The sequence below is a fragment of the Mustela nivalis genome (assembly GCF_964662115.1).
Source record: "Mustela nivalis genome assembly, chromosome: 13".
Taxonomy (NCBI): Eukaryota; Metazoa; Chordata; class Mammalia; order Carnivora; family Mustelidae; genus Mustela; species Mustela nivalis.
Genome location: NC_139032.1, coordinates 28002546 through 28024248, shown reverse-complemented (window position 1 = coordinate 28024248; position 21703 = coordinate 28002546). Strand labels below are relative to the sequence as shown.

Below are 21703 nucleotides of genomic sequence, written 5' to 3'. Positions count from 1 at the left end.
GGGATGTTCTAGACAGCTAGAATCACCTGGATGCTTCTTCCCACATCACACAAGTCTGCCACCTGGTGGGATGACTGAAGACTGGCTCCAGGTAGAACAATGGATTGGAGAACCTATCCTCATGGACTTGTCTCCATGTAGCTTGGGGATCCTCACAACATGGCAATCTCAAAGTCCTTGAACGTCTTAAATGGCAGCTCTGGACTCCAAGAGTGAGTGTTAATGTGAGCAAGACAGAAACTGGATCATTTTGTATGACGTAGGCGTGGGAGCATCGTTTCCACTGTATTCTATGGGTTGGAGCAGTCGTAACCTGCTCAGAGTCCAACGGAGGGGACAGAGACTTTCCTCTAGATGGAAGGAGTGTCAAACAATTTGTGACCACATTTTTAAAATACTGTAGATTGTTCTTATTATTACTTGCCTTTTACAGATGGGGAAAATGAGGCATGGAGATGCAAAGTCACTTGTCCGAGATGTGCTAATGTAATCCTCCCAGGTACTGTTTGATCTTCTTGGACACTCGGCAGTATAATGCACATTCCTTGTCTTTCCTATTCTCTCAAGTTCTCACTCAATTCACTCCAATCAAGTTTCATCTGCCATTTTACTCATCAAGGTCACTAATGACTGAAATCTTGCTCTACCCAATGGTCACTTCACAGTCCTTGTCTCATCTAACTTTATGGCACTATGAGACACGATTAATTGTTCCTTCTTTTCGAATTTGCTTTTTCATTTGGCTTCACATTTCTTGTCGCCATTGTACTCCTTGTTTGCTCCTTCTCTCTCTAAACTCATTCTTGTAGGGGATCTCATCTAGTGCCTTCACTCAAAATTGCATCTCCTGACTTGATATTTTCAATGTTAGTCTTTTTCCAATGTCCATGTGTGTATAGTCACTTGGTTGTTCAACGAGCATTACAACCTTAACTTGACCCAGGAGCACTTCTTGTCGCTCTCGGCCCGCAAGAACGACTCGGAGACTCACTTAGCGGCGAACCTTCTTTAATCGCTTTTTTCTTTCTCCCCTTTACCCTCGGTGCATGCGTTTTTATACAGGCAGTGTTACCCAATCACAATGCAGTGCTCATGCACCTCCCGCGAGAGTGGACCTAAATGAACAGCCAATCATATTCAGTCCCTTTCAGCTCTTAGAGTAGGCCTCCTGTACTGGCTCCCGACATCTCCCCCTTTTTTATTTATTTATAATGGCTGAGATCGTGCCTGTCTTAGGTTGCCAATCCTCAGCACACATGCTTACCCGTCATCGGGTACTCTCCCTGGTCGAAGAGCCCCTGTCTTAGGTTGCTATGGTGTGGGATCAGTCTTACCCGTCTTTGACTACCGATCTAGCATACTTAGCCATATCTGGGGGGGAGGTACCAGCTTCAGGAGCCATCATGGCTTGAACCATAAGGTGTTATTGTCGTTGATTGCGACGGACATGGCCACACACCCAACGTAACATTAGTACGTTAGCTGTGATTAAGAGAACAGCCATGGCACCAAGTCCGGCCCACTGTTTGAGGAACGAAACAGATTGCTGTAACATTTTTTTTCCACTCACTAACAGGTGCAATAGTTACTTTGGTAGAATATATGGATATAATTTGAGCTCGTAATTGCCTAGTTAAATTTTGAAATTGACGGTTCCAGGTACCATTAAGCATATTTCCTAACTGTCTAGAGAGGTTAGCTGCTAAGGATAAGTTGTTATGAGCTATAGGGGTGATACAAAGTCCGGCCATATTATGTATCCATCCTATTGACACAATCGACTCTAGGATATCAAGTTGTTCCTGTACAAGATCAACCCTTTGATTTACAATAAGGATCCCAGCATGCAAATGTCCGTTAATTTGTTCTTGCATAGCCAATGCTTCAACGACCATTCCTGTGACGTTGTTGAGCATGGCGGCTGTCTGTACCAAGGTTGTCAACGCTACCGCGGCAGCAGTAGCAGCGGCGGCGGATGCTGCGATAGCTGCAATAATGGCTGCTGTTATTCCAAAGTCTCGTTTATGTCGAAGCAGCACCGGCAGGTTGTCGGGGTTCACCTGTACTGGCATCGGGATATACGTCGGTATCTTGGCTATTACTGCCGAGTCTCCCATCGAGGCGTTCCAACATTCTGATAGCAGACAATTCTGGGACTCACAAGAGAGACTAGATGACTTGTTAATAGTAGAAGCATTAAAAACTATGAAGAGAAAGGGAGCTCTAACACAGACGGGCGTTGGTGAGTAACTTATGTGCTTAGCTGAGGTGCAATCGCAAGTAACATTTGTTTCAAATCGAGAGCCTACGTGATAGTTGTACGTACAGTTACGCCATGTAGACCCATTACAGTTACGCCATGTAGACCCATTAATAAAGTGAAGGCGTTTCCAAGCCTGTACATGCCTGTGCAGCGTTACAGAGCAGCCACCTATCTAGAAGGTGAGCTGACGCGCCTTGCGCCGGGTCTTGGTAGGTATAATTATAGCCAAAAAAGGTGGAGTTAGAGTAAGTGGGGATTTTAGGACTGAATGAGAATCCTGTTCCCACCCAAACTCCTGAGAGGCTACTATGGCAGCCACTCGTGCCGTGCAGCTAGCACAATAGCAGGCCTTGGTGCAGCAAGGTTTATACGGAGGAGGCCCCTCGTAAGGTGGCGCTGTTGGGGCTGGGCGTGTGGGCACAGGATCTAAGTTATCTACCACTTCCGTCTTTGTTTGTAACTGCACCATAGCTACTTCTTCCGCTTTTAATTTCAGTTGCGCCATAACTTCCCCCTGCATTTTGAGCTGCGCCATAGCCTTTTTTAGCTTTTCCTCCTTTTTTGCAAGCTCCTTTTGCATCTTGCTCACCTTTTGGCTTTTGGGCGATTTCCCTCCTCTGCTCCTTTCCAAAAACCAGGGAGCGGTTTGTCCCACTTCTCTCAAAAACAAATGAGCTGTTTTATTTTTTAAAGGAGTACCAATTGCTTTAAGGATATCAGAAAGTGGCCCCAGCATTTTATATGTGGCCATCTCGTTTCCCATCCCGGAAAGCTTTACTCTCGTCCTTATCCTAGGAACTTTGCAGCCATCTCGTTTCCCATCCTGGAAAGCTTTACTCTCGTCCTCGACTTGAGGAACTTTCCCTGTCACGGCCATCTCGTTTCCCATCCCGGAAAGCTTTACTCTCGTCCTTATCCTAGGAACTTTGCAGCCATCTCGTTTCCCATCCGGGAAAGCTTTCTACGCTCGTCCTCGACTTGAGGAACTTTCCCTGTCACTAGACAGAAATAGGTGCACTCTTTACCTGATCGTCGCCGACTCCGTGCGTCTCTCACGATGAGAATCCCGGGTTTCGGCACCACTTGTCGCTCTTCGGCCCGCAAGAACGACTCGGAGACTCACGTAGCGGCGAACCTTCTTCTTTAATCGCTTTTTTCTTTCTCCCCTTTACCCTCGGCGCATGCGTTTTTATGCAGGCAGTGTTACCCAATCACAATGCAGTGCTCATGCACCTCCCGCGAGAGTGGACCTAAATGAACAGCCAATCATATTCAGTCCCTTTCAGCTCTTAGAGTAGGCCTCCTGTACTGGCTCCCGACAACTTCTGACTTCCCATCCCCCAAACCTGGTCAGTTTTAGTCAGAAAAATCAGCATAGGTTATGGAAACTCCAAAGGTGGTGGGAGAGGGAAGAAATTTTGGCCTCCCCAACACTGTGCTTTGCCATTGGTGGGGCCTGGTGAGAGCCATGAGGCATAAATGGGACCATGACTGTTGTTTTTGTGCAACAGCTCCGTGACTCACTTCCATGAAAAACCAGTCCTCTTTGAGCTTGCTACTTTCTTTCCAGGAGTACTTTCCACATAATGTAAGATGGATATTTTATTCAGAAGCATCTTCTTGAAACTGATTCCATGTCCAGAGAAGCAGGACATGGAGGAGGGCATGGAAGAGATGATGGATAAAAGGGGCCAGCTAAGTGACCTCGGACCATGATTTTACTCTATAATCCCAGACCTAGATGTCATACAAGGATACAGTGTCCATTTCATGGTCTTAGCAACTGGAATAGAGACTGACCTCACTGGAAACAGAACTGGACCAACCAATGGGCAGCGAGGTACTTCTACCCCTTTCTCAGGGAAGCATATGTTTACCACTTGTTTCATGTTTTATCTTCTGTGGGCCACACGGTCTTCCTCAGCTGTTTCTTTCTGCTCCTCTTTCTAGCCAAGCTTGCCCCGTTTGCACATGGCCCATTATGTCAGTCAACCTTTAATCAGCCCCCAAAGAGAGAAATCTGATTGGTTGCTAGACACCCATGGGTTGGCTGACCTTGAGTCAGATGCATTTATCTGTGGGCAGTGAGAGTGGGACCACCTGGGCTGGCAGAATCTGTGAGCTGCTGGGGCATTTCCCAGTGAAAGGGTCTATTTTCTAGTAAATTACAACCCATTGCAGATTGTGTAATTGCAAATAGCAAAGGAGAAAGTTCATGTTTTTCTGATAAACACTCCCTGAGAATAACCTTACACATACCACTTCGTGGAAATTAAAGAAATAGGAACCAAGTACACTGGAATGAAAACATTGAGGTAAGGGAGGAGGAAGAGGAGGAGGAAAGTCAGGATTGAAATGAAAGGAGAAGAAAAGAAAATGAGGAAATCAGGAGAAAAAGAACAGAATTCACCAAATGTCTCCCTGAATACGTGTGTACGTATGAGACCGGTAGATCAGTAGGGAAAGAATGAATCAGGTTTTTAGAGAAACAAAAATATAAAAAAGGGAAAAAATATTTAGTTGGATCACAGCCAGTTTCCAACGCCAGACATCTGGAGCCAAGACAAGGAAAGGTGAGGGAGGAGCTGTCCTTTTGCTGCTGCCCTTGCCTCCATAGGAGCTGGTTACTGGGGATATTTACATTAAATTAAGGTGGCTGGCTATGGCTGTGTTCAGCACTTGGATACGCGGTTAAATAATCAGTGTGGTTTGGCTGCTGGTTTCTTTACTGTGGTTAAATAATTGGTGTTGTCTTGGTTGCTAGCTACTTTAAAAATGTATATGTGCACTTGTTTCTCTTTTTTCTTTCTCCGGAGCAATTTTGACAAGCCCTTGGCAGAAAAGTGGCTGACCAGCTTTTCAAGGGATGCTTTTTCTCCTTGTCATTCAGGCTTCCCCCAAATGTTGCTCAAGGATTTGAGAATCTTAAAGACTTTTCTTTTTGAAATCTAGATAAAGCACTCCATGTTAGAAAGAATTCAGCTCACTTCTTTTGTTTGTGGAATAGAGACAAGACTGAGCCTAAGGGCCTCTGTGGTTTTCCAGAAATGCGCCCCATTCTTGTAAGGATTGGTCACAAGGTTCTCAGATCCACCAGAAGAACAGGGAAAGATCATTATGGTGACCACTGGATGCCCAAGCATTTCCCCCCATGCTATTCATTGTGAGACCCCTAAAATCTAGAATGGTCCTTGACGCACAGTAGGTGCTCCCCGTCTGCTTAATGAAGATAAAAACAAAGCATATTCATAATTTAGGGCTGCATGACTTCTAGTCCAGAAGGTTGCTTCATTTAGTCTTTTTATTGGTGTGTTTAATAAGTGTCCAACTACCACAAACTGCTCTGCCCTGAGACCACAGGAGACTCTCTCTTCTCCAGACGGCTCTGTCCCTTCTCATATCTTCAAACCTACCTCCAGCTTCAGGCAAATAACGATCAGGGCAATTAATCCTCTCTCGGCAACAAACTGACTGAGACAGCTGGGTCAGAGACAGCACAAGTTCAGGGACAGGCCTCCACCTGACGTACCCAGCAAATGCCAATTATGTATGTATATAAATCATGGATAAAGGCAGTCTTCAACTGCTCCTCCGAAACCCACAAGGTTCTCAGGGTTCTGTATAAGGAAGAGCCCAGTGCTTTAAGTTTGAAGTCAGATACAGAGAGGCACCTGGTGTTTTGGAGTGAAAAGTGGTGAGTTAACAGCAGAGTTTATTTCCTCGAAAATATCTTAACAATAACATGACAATTCACCTTTAAGAAAAGTTCAGAATGTACATCTTATATCAACCATTCATTGGTCACTCAGATAATTCTGAGATTTTTTTTTTTCTGCCCTGCCTCGAGGTGGGATGAGGGAGGAGGGAAAGAGAAGTTCCTGAGATTTTAAAAGGACTTGGGGAGGACTCTTCAGAATTCATTGCTTATTTTAGGAAGAAGTCTTTCCCCTTACAAAAGATATTCTTTAGCTCCCTTTTGGACAACGACTGATCCAGTGGAGGAAAGCAGTCACAAAAGGCGAACAAATCTTTAAGCAATCATGTTAGTACTGTGACGGGTGTTAAGAAAGCAAGGTGGGGGAGGGGGGTGATGATCTAGCTTGACCACCTTGAGAGATTGCTTTCTGGGTGTTCTCACTTATTGGAGGGGGGTGATATTGGATTACTTAGATCTTTTGAATTTAAATGTCTTCAATCTTTACCTTATTAATTTTCTGAAAACTTAATAATGTGTGTCTTACACATAATAAGAGAAATTAAAATGAAAGCTGAATGAGATATAATTTTCACCTATCAGATTGGCAAAGATCCAAAAGTTCAGTAACATGGTGTGTCCATGATAATGTAAGAAAACTGACACTCATTCACTGGCACAGCACTGAGAATGAGTATTTGATCCATGATGATTCAGAAGGAACCTCCTCTTTGACTCCATCATGCCACTCCTAAAAATGTATCCTCTAGCTGAATGAAAGTACTGATAAGATGACAAATGTGAAAGGTTATTCATGGCCACATTGAAATAACAAAGGACTACAATTTGAATGTTTCTAAATAAGGAACATAAATAATGTATGGGGAGAAAAATAACCCCCAAGTGGAATACTATATAGTCATCAAAAAAGATAAGCAAGTACTATGTCAGCACTTTAGGAAGTGATATGGAACAGTGTCTAAAATATATTTTTAAAAAAACAAGGTAAAGATCATTGTTTAAAAATATATTTACATACATACTCAATATTTCTGAGGAAGCATACAAGAAATTGATAATGGTGATAGAGGGAAGCAGGTACACAGATGCAAAGATGAGCAGAGGTTTTCTGGATGCTATGTGCTTTTTAAAACCTTGTATGTTTTATACTATATGCATATATTATCTATCAAAAAGGTTTTTTTTAAAAAATTTTAAGTAAAAAAGACTAGAAAGCAAACCAAAAATAAATTAAAGAATGAAAGGAAATTTGATAATTAAATATGTGTCTATCGGGCACCTGGGTAGCTCAGTGGGTTAAGTGCCTGCCTTTGGCTCAGGTCATGATCCCAGGGTCCTGGGATGGAGTCCTGTGGCTGGGCCGAGGTGGAGGTGGGGGGGTCCTTGCTCTGAGGAGCCTGCTTCTCCATCTCCCTCTGACTACTGCACCCCCTCCTGTGCTCTCTCTCTCTCTCTCTGTGTCAAATAAATAAATAAAATCTTAAAAAAAAAATGCATGCCCATGCATGAAGCAAAGGCATCGAGTATTAAGCCACCTATCACAAAGTGCCCTAATCAGAAGAACATTGGAAAAGAGTGCTGATCCGGGCAAGAACTCAAAGAATATTTCTGGGATGGATAACTGGATTATGGGGATGATTATGACGATGTAAATTGTTAATCATTTAGGGAGATGTGTGCAACTTTTGGATTCAAATTGCACGTATGGCCTCACTTTATTTTTTCATGGACCAAAAAAAAAACCGAATGTGGAAGTTTTGAGTATTGAAGCTATAAATGAAAGGATTTGCTTTCAGATGCCTTCTAGGGTAAAGCAGAGTGCTTTGGGTGGAGGGGGGTGGGTTTCACTACTCTGTGTGACACCGTGATTGTAAATGCTTGGTAAATAAATTACACAGTGGAATAAATTTACATGGTAAAATAAATAAATAAATAAATAAAGGCACGTATCAAAACCCCCAGAATGTACAACACAAAGAGTGAACCATAATGTAAACTAAGGGTTTTAGTTAGCAATAATGTACCAACACTGGTTTATCAACTGTAACAAATGTACTATGACAATAAAAGATATAAAAAATAAGGCAAACTGAACCTAAGGAAGGTGGAAAGGGAGATATGTGGAAACTCTGTACTTTCTAATCAATTTTTCTGTGAACCTAAAAGTGTTTTTTTTAATTTTTAAAAAAATATTTTATTTATTTATTTGACAGAGAGATGGCAAGTAGGCAGAGAGGCAGGGAGAGAGAATGAGGGGGGAAGCAGGCCCCCAACTGAGCAGAGAGCCCGACGAGGGACTTGATCCCAGGACCCTGGGATCATGACCTGAGCCAAAGGCAGAGGCTTGACCCACTGAGCCACCCAGATGCCCCCTAAAAGTGTTTTAGAAAAAATAAAGTTTATTAATAACAGAAGAGGAGGAAAGAAAGGAGAAAAAGAGAGAGAGAGGGAGGGAGGAAGGACAGAGTCAGAAGACTTTTTAAGGGACACCTGGGTGGCTCAAATGGTTGAGCCTCTGCCTTCGGCTCCAGTCATGATCCCAGGGTCCTGGGATTGAGTCCCTCATGGGGCTCCTTGCTCAATGGGGAGCCTGCTTCTCCCTCTGCCTGCTTTGCCTGCCGTTCCCCCTGCTTGTGCTCTTTCTTTCTCTGACAAATAAATAAAAGAAAAAAAAAAGACTTTTTAAAAGGCTTCAGCCTTCTGGCACAAACAGCAGGCACTCAAATATCTGTTGGCTTCAACTGAATGAAATTCAGTGTGAAATGTGCAGGTGAATGTGAAAGCATATTCAAAATGAAAGAAGAGTGTGAACTCATTAGTGGTGTGTTTGGTAAAGTCCTGGGATACACATTTCATTAAAAAGAATTAGATGGCTGTAATCTTGATCAATCATTAAGATTATAGATTTTTTTCCCTAGACACTTTATGACAATTATATATTTTCAGCAATAAAGATGTAAACATTTCTAATGCCATCCCCCAAAATCACTTGAGAAAAATTAACCACATATTCACAAGTCATACTAGCTCATTGATAGATATAGGTATTTTTGTCATTGACAGGGTTTTTTTTTGGGGGGGGACTTATAATATTTATATAGATCCTTACAGGATTTTGAAAAAGCTGATTAAGACAATTCATAAGTTCTCTTACATATTATGTTATTTTTTATTTATAGAACAGTTTATCTAGATTTATGAAATAATTATGTAAAAAGTTTCTTCTTGATTACAACAGTGAAAAAAACAGATTTTGAAACAAGGCTTGCCGTGGCTTTGAGACCTTCTATAACACCTATTGTGGAATTGGCCCCAATTATTTTTGAACTTAAGGTGTAATGTGCAAATGTGTACAAGGTGCTATCTTGGAAAAATTACTCTTTGTAGAAAGCTGTACTGCCAGCTGCAAGCCTTGGGGGTGGAGAGGGAGTGTGCCTCAAGTGATCTATATAGAACTTGCCATTTGAGCTTTCCATCTCTGTTTCGTTAATATCTCTTTTTCAGAGAGTGTGAAAGTCAAGTTTCCTGAGAATTGGAGCTCCCACTGATTTAGTGGGATTTCCTCTTGTTATTAGATGTTGAAACACAGCCAGGATCTTGATCTCTGGAGTCCCAAAGCCATGTTGTGGGGCACGTTTTCGGCCCCTTCCAGAACAGCTGCTCTGTCTGCTCTGCTTGTGAGTCAGGAAAGGCGAAGCTGTGCTGTCAGTTTCCATCCTGGATCATTAACAACCCTCTTAGAAGAATCAGAAGTTTGTTTCTTACATGTCTCTTCCTCTTTGCACTTGGTGAATCCTTGAATTCCTGCACCTAACAACTTACATAACTTGAAAGCCAGAGAAAATGACCAGTATCAATATGTAGTACATAGCTTTTTCAATTATCTGCTGTGAAAGACCAGCTTATTGTTTCTATTGCAGAAAGATACTTCCGTAAAACAAAATTTTAAAATGTTACAAGAAAAGAGAAATGATACCTACAAAACAGAAGCCCCCAATTTTTTTTAGATTCAACAGACCTAAAACTGGCTCTTCAAGTTGCTGTGAAAGTATCTGAATGGTTACTCCATGTTCCCATGGACCACTGAGGAACAGTCCATGGACCAACACTCCCCTGCAGAACAGGTTGCTGGAGCCTTGGTACACAGGATGCCTTTCCTTCTGATGACAGCCTGGGTCTCCCTCCCCTTCCTTCCTCCCTCCCCCTGTTAAGGGATATGGGCACATGAACCAGACTAAATGAGATTCCAAGGCTTTGCCTAAACCATCTTGGGAAAAAAATAATTACTTCTATTGCAACTGCTAGAAAATACGTAGCGTTCACATTTTAGCTAGACTAGTCGGCTCATGTGATATCTCATTGTTTTCTCATTTCCTTCATCTGACTACTAGTTAATTTAAACATCTTTTCACTTGCCTGTTTCCATTTGGATTTATAGCCTTGTCAATTATTTATTTACATCTTCCCTCGTTTTCCCTTAGACTATCTTTTCCACCAAGTTTGTAAGTTCCATCAAGTTTGCTTATTAGAAAAATTAGTCCTTTGTCATTTACCCGATAAATATTCTTGCCAGATCTGTTTGTCTCTTAACTTTGTCTCTGGTATCTTTTCCGTATTTCTTATTTTTTTTTAAAGATTTTATTTATTTATTTGACAGACAGAGATCACAAGTAGGCAGAGAGGCAGGCAGAGAGAGAGAGAGGAGGAAGCAGGCTCTCCGCGGAGCAGACAGTCCGATGCGGGGCTCGATCTCAGAACCCTGGGATCATGACCTGAGCCGAAGGCAGAGGCTTTAACCCACTGAGCCACCCAGGCGCCCCTATTTCTTATTTTTTATGTAGTCTAATATGCACGTTTTTCTTCCACATCTTCTATCTCTAATAACTCTTGGTTATTAGAGTTCTTTCTAAATTCCACATTATATAGGCTACAGCTATGATTTTCTTATTTGTTTGCTTTATATGTAAACTTTTTTTCTGGAATTTATTCTTACATTTCCTCCTAAACAGGTGATCAGGTTTACCAGTATATTTATCGAAGTGACTATAGTTTTCCCACTGATTAAAGCATCACCTTTGTGAGGTTAATATATGACAAAGGTGATTATTTAATTAGTCTTAGTAATTCAGCCAATGTGGGAATATCATTTTACACTTAAAAAACTTCAGAACTGTATCATATTCTTTATCTTTTCAGAGCCTCTGTTCCTCTTTCCTATAGTATAAGTGACGTGAACTAGTCCTGAGGTGGCCAATTTAGAAAACGAGTTCTGACTTTTCATTCATTCAACCCATCAGATATTTCACTGGCTGCGGTAGGGGATACCTATCAACTGCATAGGGGATATAAAGAGAAGGGAAGAATCCAGGTAGAGCTCCAAACCAAACAGCTGGATATAATGGAAAGTATGTGTGATTATCTATTGTAATATAATAAGCCCCTCAAAACTTAGTGGCATAAAGCAACATTCTTTGTTATAGCTCATGGTTCTTTGAGCTGAATTGGGGTCAACTATACTGTTACTGCGTGGGGCGAAACCAGTACAGGCTCAGGTGAGGGAACTGTCTAGGATACAGAATTTAGGAGGTACTCGGGCTTGAGGTCCCTGCGGCCCCACTGCAGTCAGAGTTGAGTGTTTCCTTAAATGTTATACCACGATGTCTCACTCACTTCACCTCGTTTGACCCTGACCTTGGGTTGGGGTTTCCCTATGTGCTTTTGTCGGGTGGCAGCTGGATCTGGAGTCATAAGGGTTCTACCGCGCTGAGGAGACATCCAAGACAGCTTCTCCATTCACGTGCCTCATGTCCTCTTTACTTGCATGACTAAACAAGCTGGAAGCTGACCAGGCATCTCTTTCTCTCTCCATGTATCCTCTCCGCATGGCCAGATTGGCTTTCCACATCTCCTGGCAAGTCTCAGCTTTCTTACAAGGTGGTCAGATTTCTTAAATGGTGACTGGCTTCTCCAAAGCGAGCATCCAAAGAGGTCTAGGTTGAAGCCACAGAGCTTCTTGTGGCCTAGACTGTAAGCCCCCGAAAGTCAGTCACTATCATTATTTTCATTGTATTCTACTGGTCGAAGTCACTAAGGTCCCCCAAGATTTATGGGGAAGGAAATGAGACTGTCTCTTGATCAGAGTAACATGGATATAAAGGGAAGAAGACAATTGATGGAGATCAATTTTGGAGAATACCTACCACAGAAAGATGGGAAACAAATAGGTCTGGGAGTGCGAAGTCATAAGTGCTCCCCCAATAAGTTGAGTTTACAACACTCTTTGAAAGACCAAGTGAATTATATGCCTAGAAATCAGAAAAGGACTGGGATTGATAATTTCAAATCAAGAGGTTAATTTAGAATCCAGGCACTGGATGAGATCACCTAAGGAGTGAGTTTAGAGAGAGAAGAAGCCATCAAGGAGTACAGTGGGCGACAGAGGAGTATGAAGCCAAATAAGGAAGCACTCTATAAAGAGGAGTTGATCAGCCATGTCACAGGAGACTCTGAGGTCAGATAAAATGAGATCGGGGGAAGCAACCATTGGGTAGAGCAAGATTTTGGTCACTAGGGACCTTGATGAGAAAAAATGGCGTGATAAAACTTGATGATAGTGAATTGAAGAGAGAGTGGGAAAAGCACATAAAAGCAAGCTTTTCAAAGAAATGGGATTCTTAGTGAGTGGGCAGTTGGAGTCTAGGAGGGTTTGTTTTAGTTTTTGTTTTGTTCTGTTTTGCTGTGGCTTTAAGATCAGAGAAAGTATAGCAATTGTAGGTAGCTGGGAATTAATGGCTGGTAGGGAGGCAGTTGAGGCTGCGGAGGGAGATGTAATTGCAAAGTCTTGAGTAGGTGAGAGGTTACAGGACTGAAACAAGTCAGCTGGGAGGGCAGGAGGTGTTGGTCAGTGAAATAATGGTTGAATTAGAAATTCTAAGTTACATGGAGATTTTCCAGGAGACAACGGGTCTAGGGTAAGATTAAGAGTCGGTGGTTGGAAGTGTGGAAGTCAAGAAACTAAGAGGCCAAGATTGCCATGAATGATAAGGAGTGGTCAGGAGAAAAGCACATGCACCAGACACTGAAACTGTGAGGAAGTACCTGCCTCAGAGAATTAAGCCCGAATGTCCAAAGGCACATGTGGTAGCACTGTACTGTGTCAACAGAGCTGAGAGGGAACTACATTTCCCAGAATTCCCTGCAAAAAACCGGTTCCGTGTTAGTAGAGGCCACAAGGCAAATTTTGCCATCAGATTTGGAAGGAAGAAGTGAGGTAGCAGCCACATTATTTCTATCCTATGCAAGTGGTAAAGGGTCCCAAGCACTATGGCAGCTTTCTCCATCATCATGGATCTGAATTCAGTGCCCCTTGGTGGGTGTGCGCCTGTACCTGGACTTGAATTTCCTCAGCTCTCTCCAGCCCTCCTGCTTTGCTTCTCCTAGTCCCAGACAAAGTGCACATCAGCTCCACAGTGAAGGATGCCAGCTTTTCCTGTGGGTCACCCCATGTGGCATCAAGGTTGGAAGTGATGAGGGAGAAACTAGTTCCAGTCCTTCCCCACTGGCTCCAGTTCTCCTCCAGGGTTTCAGTTTGTCCCCGCATCCCTCTCAACCGTCCATCTGACCTCAGTGAATTCAGGCTCAACAACGGACATAAAAGGAACAGACTGCACTGTCTTGCAGCCCAGCTCCCACAACTGTGAGTGGTCACAACTCCATAATAAATCCTTCATCTGTCTCACTCTGAGACTTCTCTGGTCAAGCTCTGGCCCATACAGTACCCACTGTATGCAATAGACACCTTCTCTCCTCTGCATATGGAGTGGTGCTGGCTATTTACCGTCCTTGAGAGGACTAAGGGAAAAGCAACTCAACGCACTTTCTGTCTTCTGTGGTTCCCATGAAAAATCTTGGTTGAAAAGGGCTACAGGTGATTGAAAAGTCAGTAGAGGGCTCTAGGAGGGCCTAACAGAATGCTAGTCAAGGAAGTTAGTGATGTCCCCAGAGAATAGGGAAGAGAATGGTCTGGAGGCACAAGAGGCCTATGGGTTCCACTTTAGGGTCTGGTGAGCTGTGGACTGTGGAAGAAAACTCAGGCAGGACTTGTATCTGTAAAGTGGAAGCTGTACCTAAAAGGGCCAGCCAGCTGGGCTCTCCCTTCCCCCGCCACACACACCCCAGCTTTATTGACATACAACTGACATATAACATTGTATACATTTAAAGTATACAATGCAACAATTTGATAAACATATTGTGCAATATGTTAGCCACCTTAAGGGAAGTTAACACAAACTTCACTTCATATAATTTTTGGTTGCTATTATTATGGTGAGAAGATAAAAGCTTTACTTTTATAGTAACTTTCAAGTATTTAACATGGTATTATTAACTACAGTCACCGCACTGGCCATTATATCCCCAGAACTTACTCATCCTATAACTGAGAGTTTACCCTCTTTGACCAACGTCTCCCCATTTCCCCAACCCTCAGTCCTGGCAACCACCATTCTACTGTTCCTGTGAATCTGGTTTTTTAAGACTCCACGTACAAATGACATCATACAGTATTTCTCTTTCTCTGTCTGACTTACTTCACTTCGCATAATGCCTTCAGAGGCTATCCATGTTGACACAAATGGCAAGATCCCCTTCTTTTTGTAGCTGCATAATATTCCATTATATGTATATATGTATATATGTGCATATATATATAATGGAATATTATGCAGCTACAAAAACATATATACATATATATGTACATCTACAGAAACATATATATGTACATATATGTGTGTGTATACATATAAAACCCTCAGAGATAGAGATAGATAGATGGAATATATATACATATACATATATATCTATGTATATATATTATCACATTTTCTTTATCCATCTTTTGTCCAACGATGGCTACTTAGGCCCTTTCCATACCTCGGCTGTTGTGAATAATCCTGCAATGGACAAGGGGTGCAGGTATCTCTTTGAGATACTGATTTTATTTATTTTGGATATATGCCCAGAAGTAAGATTGCTGCATCATAGGGTAATTCTACTTTTAATTTTCTGAGGAACCTCCATACAGTTTTCCACAGTGGTTGCACTCACTTATATTCCCATTATCAGTGCACTAGGGCTCCCTTTTGTCCACATCTTTGCCATCATGTGTTACCTCTTGTTTTTTTTTGATGATAGCCATCCTAACCCGAGTGAGCTGAGATTTCATTGTAGTTTTAATTTGCTTTTCCCTGATCATGAGTGATGTCGACTGCCTTTTCATGTATTTGTGGGACCTTTGTATATCTTCTTTGGAAAAATGTTGGTTCTAATCATCTATCATTTACATGTATATTTTTTCATATACATGAAATTTGCAAATATTTTCTTCAATTCCATGGTTTTCAGCTGGGTTTTAGTTAGAGCAAGAAGGTGAAGGTCCAGCTCAGAAAGCAGCTTGAGGATACCGGAAATTTTGCTGAAGACAGATTGAGAGCTCCACTAGTAGTGGGATATTTTCACGTGGGGGGTTGCTCATGATGAGAATATGTCAGTTCAAGAGATGTACAAGGTAATATGGGGATTAGTGATGGTGATGAGGGATAGTTTGGAAGTCTGTTGGTTCTGACTGAAAACCTTGATGTCAGACACAGTGGTACTCACGGTCTTGGGGGCTTCTAGGAAAGGAGGTTCATTCATTCTCCCAGCTCATCTGAACCTCCTTCTCAGCCTTGGTCTATCAGGCAGCTGGTTGCTCCACACATCTACTAGGGTGTCCCCAGAGCATGCAAAATTCCTGGGACTTTTTTAAATCCCACTGAGAGCTGAATTAAGACCAGGATGGGCAAATTTTGCAAACAACAAGAAGCATGTGAACCTCTAGAATGTTGGTTTTTAAAGTTTTATCCCCAGACAAGCAGCAGCAGCAGCAGCAGCATCTCCTAAGAACTTGTTAGAAATGCAGATTCTCAGGCCCCATAATCCCTACTGGATCAGGAACTCCAGGACCAGGCTCAGCCTTGTGGGTTTTAACAAGGACAACCCACAAGCCTCAAGTTCACTAAGATTTGAGGCCCCCGTTCTAAAGGGACTCAACAAACACTAGTTTAAATATGCAGCCATTGACCTTGTCATTATAAGCCAAAATCACAGAGCATTAAAGATGAAAAGACTAGATTTCAAGTGTCTAATCTGGCCTTGAACCTTACATGGTGCAAGATCCAAGTCTCTGAGAAGGAGTGTGACTTGTCCAAGCCCTCCTGGCAGGACTGAGCCAACCAACTCCCAAGTAACAACATACTCAGAGCCTGGGAAATGGTTGTCTTGTTCTGCCACACAGTTGCAGACTTTCTATTTAAAAACAAAACAAACAAACAAACAACAAAAAAAACCCAAACCCAAACCAACCAAACACACACACAGACACACACACACAGGCAAAAAACCCCTCAGAGATAGAGTTAGATAGATCGATAAATCAATGATAGATACTGTGTTTTCTGTCCTCAAGTCTGAACAACATGGTCTGCCTTACGCCAAACCACTGCTTTTAAAGGTTTATTTATTTATTTTTAATTTGGGGGGTTGCAGAGGTGCAGGTTCCAAAGGCAGACAGCCCCTGAAGAATGCATCAGTCTTCCCAGGAACCGGAGGCTTTTTGGCAGCCTGATTCAATCTTCCTACGCTGAAGTTCTGTTCTGACTTTTGCCATTTCTAATTCCCTGCGCCTCCGGGGAGAGGCGGACAGCCGAACTCTGCGTGCACTGAAGCCCCGGCTCCTTCTGCTTCTGGAAAGGAGATTTAGCCTTAATTTTTGTGACAGATGGAGTTGATAGTCTCTCCACGGAAAGGGGAGGAAAAAAGCGCCAGTTTTTGACAGGCCGCAGAAGCCCGGTGCCTCTGGTGGTCGAAGGCTGCGTTGCGCCACAGTTAAGGTAGTTTGCAAACTTCCGCGCGCGGATGGCTTGGGCGGCTCTAACCCGGGCCGCTTCCCTTAACCGAGGGAGGGATGGAAACACACACTTTTATAGAAACCTTGGTGCATGCCAATTTATCCCCTTCCTTTATGTTCTGACTGCGGCCATATGGTGCTGCTCAACATTCCTAAAGATTTTTAATACTATAATTATTTTTTCATCGCCGTCCGAGTTAGAGACTTATATTCCAAAGAAATTGATCTGGTTGATTTGGATTTCTGTCTTGCAGTTGACAATGATGCCCCGCTCAAGAACCATACCTGCCTGAGCGGCCAAGTGGGACCATGTTTTGGGATGGGGGCGTTGTAAATATCTCATCTACGTCCCCTAACTGAAGTGTGTGCCTCTTTCTTGTGTGTCTTTGGGCTTTGTTTTGTTTTTCATAAGTTTTAAAGCTCAACTTTAAACTCTCTGATCCCCCCCAACACACACACACACACACACACACACACACACACACACACAGCCCCAACCGTGATCAGGTCCCGAACATTAGGAAACTAGAAAAAACAAACTGAATTGTGAACGCAGTCGAAGGCGCAGATGGGAGTCAAGGAGAATTAATAAAACTACTTTAAAAAAAAAAAAAAAAAAAGGAAAGTAAAAGAGAACCCAACAAAAAGGCCTGTGGCCGAGCCGGATGCAAACAGCTGCCCCTGAGCCCTGCCCGCTGGTTCTGAGCGCGAGCCGGGCTCCATATCCGAGCCTCCTTAAGAGTAGGAGGAGCGCCCAGGCCTCTGTCAGGCTCCTTAAGCCTTTCCTTTCAAGCCCTGAATGCCTGAATGTGAGCTGCCCACCACCCTCCCCGCCCTCCCCCACTCCGCAACCCCACTCCACTCCAGCGGCTCGTAAAAAAAAAAAAAAAAAAAAAAAAAGTTTCAACAACAACAGGCAGGACCAATAGCATCTCGAAGAGCCGGGAAAGGGGGCCGAGCAAAGGGCGAAAGAGAGTGGAGAAAGGAGAAAGCGGGCAGGCTCGGAGTGCGCGGGGCCGGGGCTCGGCGAGCTGGAGGAGCGTTGCTAATGTTTTTGTTTGTTTGCTTTTCCATGCATGCATAATGAGGGGGCACCGCGGCACCACGCGGGGGCTCCCGGCCCACTTTTGTATTTAAAGCCTCGCAATCAGCGAGTCCGCAGCCGGGCTCAGCGGATCCGCTCCCTGGGCCCCTTGTCACCCGAGAAGCCGCCGCCGAGTGAAGCCCGGGAGCCGCTCCCCGGCCGCGCCGAGTTTCTTGTTCTCCCCGCGCCGCCCGGAAAGGGCTCCACGGAGCTCAGCGAGGCCGGGGTCGCCGCGGGCGGAGGGGGAGGGGGCGCGGGCGTCCGGGCCCCGGGAAGGCGGGCAGCGCTCCGACGCGAGCCAGGAAGCGGCGCGATGCGAGAGCCCGCGGCGGCGGCGTTGGCGGCGGCGGCGCGGCGCTGAGCCCGGGAGGAAGGAGTCGCCGCGGCCGCACAACGGATCTGCAGGCGCGGAGCAAAATGCACCCGCGGCGCCGCGCGGTCCTGCAGCCCCGCCGCGGCCCCGCGGCCCGCAGCCCCCCGGGGCGGCAGTGAGCGCCTCCCGCCACCGCCCGGGGCCGACCGGAGGGGCTCTCTGCTGTGCATTTTTGGGAAGCCACCGCAGCCCGAGCGAGCGGGCAGCCCGACCTTCTGCGAGCAGCGCGGCACCAGTGAGCGGCGCGCATGGATTTATGAAAACACTCATGCAAGAAGTTGGCAGGACTGGGGCAAACTTTTCCACCGGCTCCGCGTCCGCCGCTGCCCGCGCCTCGTCTCCTTTCCCCTCCTCGCCCGGCGGCCGCCGCTGCCCGCGATGGTGGCAGGGCTGCTGGGCGGCGGCGGCGGGGCCCGCGCGGGGACCGTGCCGGGCGTCTGGCTGTGCCTGATGGCGCTGCTGCAGCTGCTGAGTTCCGCGCCGCGGGGCTCGGGGCTGGCGCACGGCCGCCGCCTCATCTGCTGGCAGGCGCTGCTGCAGTGCCAGGGGGAGCCGGAGTGCAGCTACGCCTACAACCAGTACGCCGAGGCGTGCGCGCCGGTGCTGGCGCAGCGCGGCGGGGGCGACACGCCGGAGACCGCTGCCGCCGCCGCCGCCGCCGCCTTCCCGGCCTCGGCAGCTTCGTTCTCGTCGCGCTGGCGCTGCCCGAGCCACTGCATCTCGGCGCTCATTCAGCTCAACCACACGCGCCGCGGGCCCGCCCTGGAGGACTGTGACTGCGCGCAGGACGAGAACTGCAAGTCCACCAAGCGCGCCATTGAGCCGTGCCTGCCCCGGACGAGCAGCGGCGGCTCGGGCGGCCCGGGCGCGGGCGGGGTCATGGGCTGCACCGAGGCCCGGAGGCGCTGCGATCGCGACAGCCGCTGCAACCTGGCCCTCAGCCGCTACCTGACCTACTGCGGCAAGCTCTTCAACGGGCTGCGCTGCACCGACGAGTGCCGCACGGTCATCGAGGACATGCTGGCCGTGCCTAAGGCGGCGCTGCTCAACGACTGCGTGTGCGACGGCCTGGAGCGGCCCATCTGCGAGTCGGTCAAGGAGAACATGGCCCGCCTGTGCTTCGGGGCCGAGCTGGGCAACGGCCCAGGCAGCAGCGGCTCGGACGGGGGCCTGGACGACTACTACGACGAGGACTACGACGACGAGCAGCGCGGCGGGGGCGCGGGCGGCGAGCAGCTGCTGGACGACGACGACGGCGTCCCGCACCCGCCGCGCCCGGGCGGCGGCGCTGCAGCGGCGGGCGGCCGCGGGGACCTGCCTTACGGGCCGGGGCGCAGGAGCAGCGGCGGCGGCCGCTCGGCGCCCGGAGGCGCCTGGACCCCGCTGGCCTCCATCTTGCTGCTGCTGCTGCTCCCGCTGCTCTTTTAGCCCTCGCGCCCCCCGCCGTAGGCTGCGGGAGGGCCCGCGCCGAAGCACCTGTGGCTGGGGGACAGTGGGGATGGTTGGGATACTTTCTAAAACGTGTTCCGAGTAGACTCTGCCTAGCGGGTCTCCCCTTCAGGACTCTTGGCACTTCCCCGTGTCCTCTCCCGAACATAACTTCTTGGACATCCTCCCCTGCCCCCATTCCAGGCTCCAGAAACTCTCAGCTCGTCTGCCCTGCAGAAACTGGCCTAGCTAGAGTTTAGGATGCCCGGGATGAAATGGGCGGGGGTACAGAACCATAGCCTTGGACTCGGAAGAGAGGATACCGACCTGTGGGATCCTAACAGTTTCAAGGGAGTAGGCTTGGAGCAGGAGGATGAGAGGGGATTTACATTTGCAAAAGTGGCTGTTTATTAGCATTTTTGCTATGCATGGGGAGGGGTGGGGTGGGCGGCGTGGGGGGAGGGCAGTACCGGTGTCGACTTTTATTGTGGCCAGTGAGGACATTGCAATCGTGAGTAAACAGAAAAGTCCCACTTACCGATTCTTGTGTTTACTCTTGGTCAGCGCTCAGAATTCTCCGTTTGGGCGGGGGAGGAGGCATGGGAAGGGGTTAATATGCCTGACTTAGTTTTGGATAACTTTGAGCCCTTGACCTTAATTTCATTGCCACCACTCTGATCTCTTAGCCCATTTCTTAGGCTTAAGGGTCAAAAAATGCTGATCTAAAGAGTTGCTAGTGGTGTTGAACAATGCAACTTTTTATGTAAATGAGCTCTGTACTGCCATCTATGAAAGCCTCTTTATGATGTTTGTCTTCTCATTTTTGTTCTTTACATCAAGAAATTGTATGTACAAATAAATATGCGGAGAAAATATATCGCCTCTGCTTTTATCAGGGTGCTAAACCCTGGTACTTCTATATAAAGTGTATTAAAACTGGGATTTGTTACCAGTTGCTGTACTTTGTGTATAGAATTTTTATAAAGTGTATGCTTCAGAAATAATTTATTTTTAAAAAGAAATTAAAATTTTAAATCTGCAACCACGTTACACCTTTCCTCCCTGAAGTGTATAGAATCTGTTTGTCACCAGGGGATCCAAACCCACAGTCCATTGTGAAGTGTGCTCTATCTAGAACAGTCTTAAAATGTACAGTGTATTTTATAGATTTGAAGTTAACATTGTTATTTTCAAGAGAATTTATGGACATTGTAGAAATGTATAAATGCATTTCCAAACTGCCTTAAACATTGTATTTTTATAGACATCCTTTTTAAAAAAAAAGTCTTATGTTTTAAGTAACTATGGCTTTGTGTATTTTTTTGTTATTTGTTTTATTAAAATGTGTACATCAGTAAAGAGTTTTTAAATAATGAATATGGCGTAGTTACTTTCCAGAGTTACATTGTGGTTTACCCAATAATGGGTAAGGAGGGGCATGGAGGGGCCACTGGGAATCTATCAACCATCAACTGAAATTAAAATACAGTACAAGACAAGAAATGAGGGCTATTATTTCTGCCTCTAATTTAATGAACCATTAGACATGTGTAAATGAAGCAGCTAAAAAGACATAACCCACTGGCCTGCACTGGTTTTTATGTTTGTGGAGAGAACTCACAAAATTTGTGTCTTCTTAATAATTGGGGATAACCCAGAGGTCTCTCTCCCCTCCCCCCCCTTTTCCAAGGGGAGCCCCCAAGCCCCTCCTCCAGAAGTGTCCTGTCTGGCTTATAGACATTCTCCTACAATCAAATATGCCAATAACATCTGTTACCAATAGATCTTGGGAAACCTGGCACACCGCTTCAAAGTCATTTTCACACTTCGGGTGAAAAAGTACAAAATTGTGTTACAAAACATTCAGGCGGGCAAAAGTAAACACACTGGGG

The 21703-nt window shown here is 45.6% G+C and overlaps 1 protein-coding gene and 1 long non-coding RNA gene across 2 annotated transcripts; both read left to right on the top strand.

Annotated features, from left to right (window-relative positions):
* The first annotated feature begins 16514 nt into the window (after window positions 1-16514).
* On the top strand, window positions 16515-17282 carry LOC309846921. The gene is made up of 2 exons (XR_014302195.1): window positions 16515-16909; window positions 17181-17282. It is a non-coding gene; the product is annotated as an uncharacterized lncRNA (long non-coding RNA).
* A 1098-nt stretch (window positions 17283-18380) lies between these two features.
* On the top strand, window positions 18381-21188 carry GAS1 (growth arrest specific 1). Its single transcript, XM_082696572.1, has one exon. It carries the CDS (start codon window positions 18762-18764, stop codon window positions 19809-19811), a length of 1050 nt encoding a protein of 349 aa, XP_082552698.1. The 5' UTR covers window positions 18381-18761; the 3' UTR covers window positions 19812-21188.
* Window positions 21189-21703: the final 515 nt, after the last annotated feature.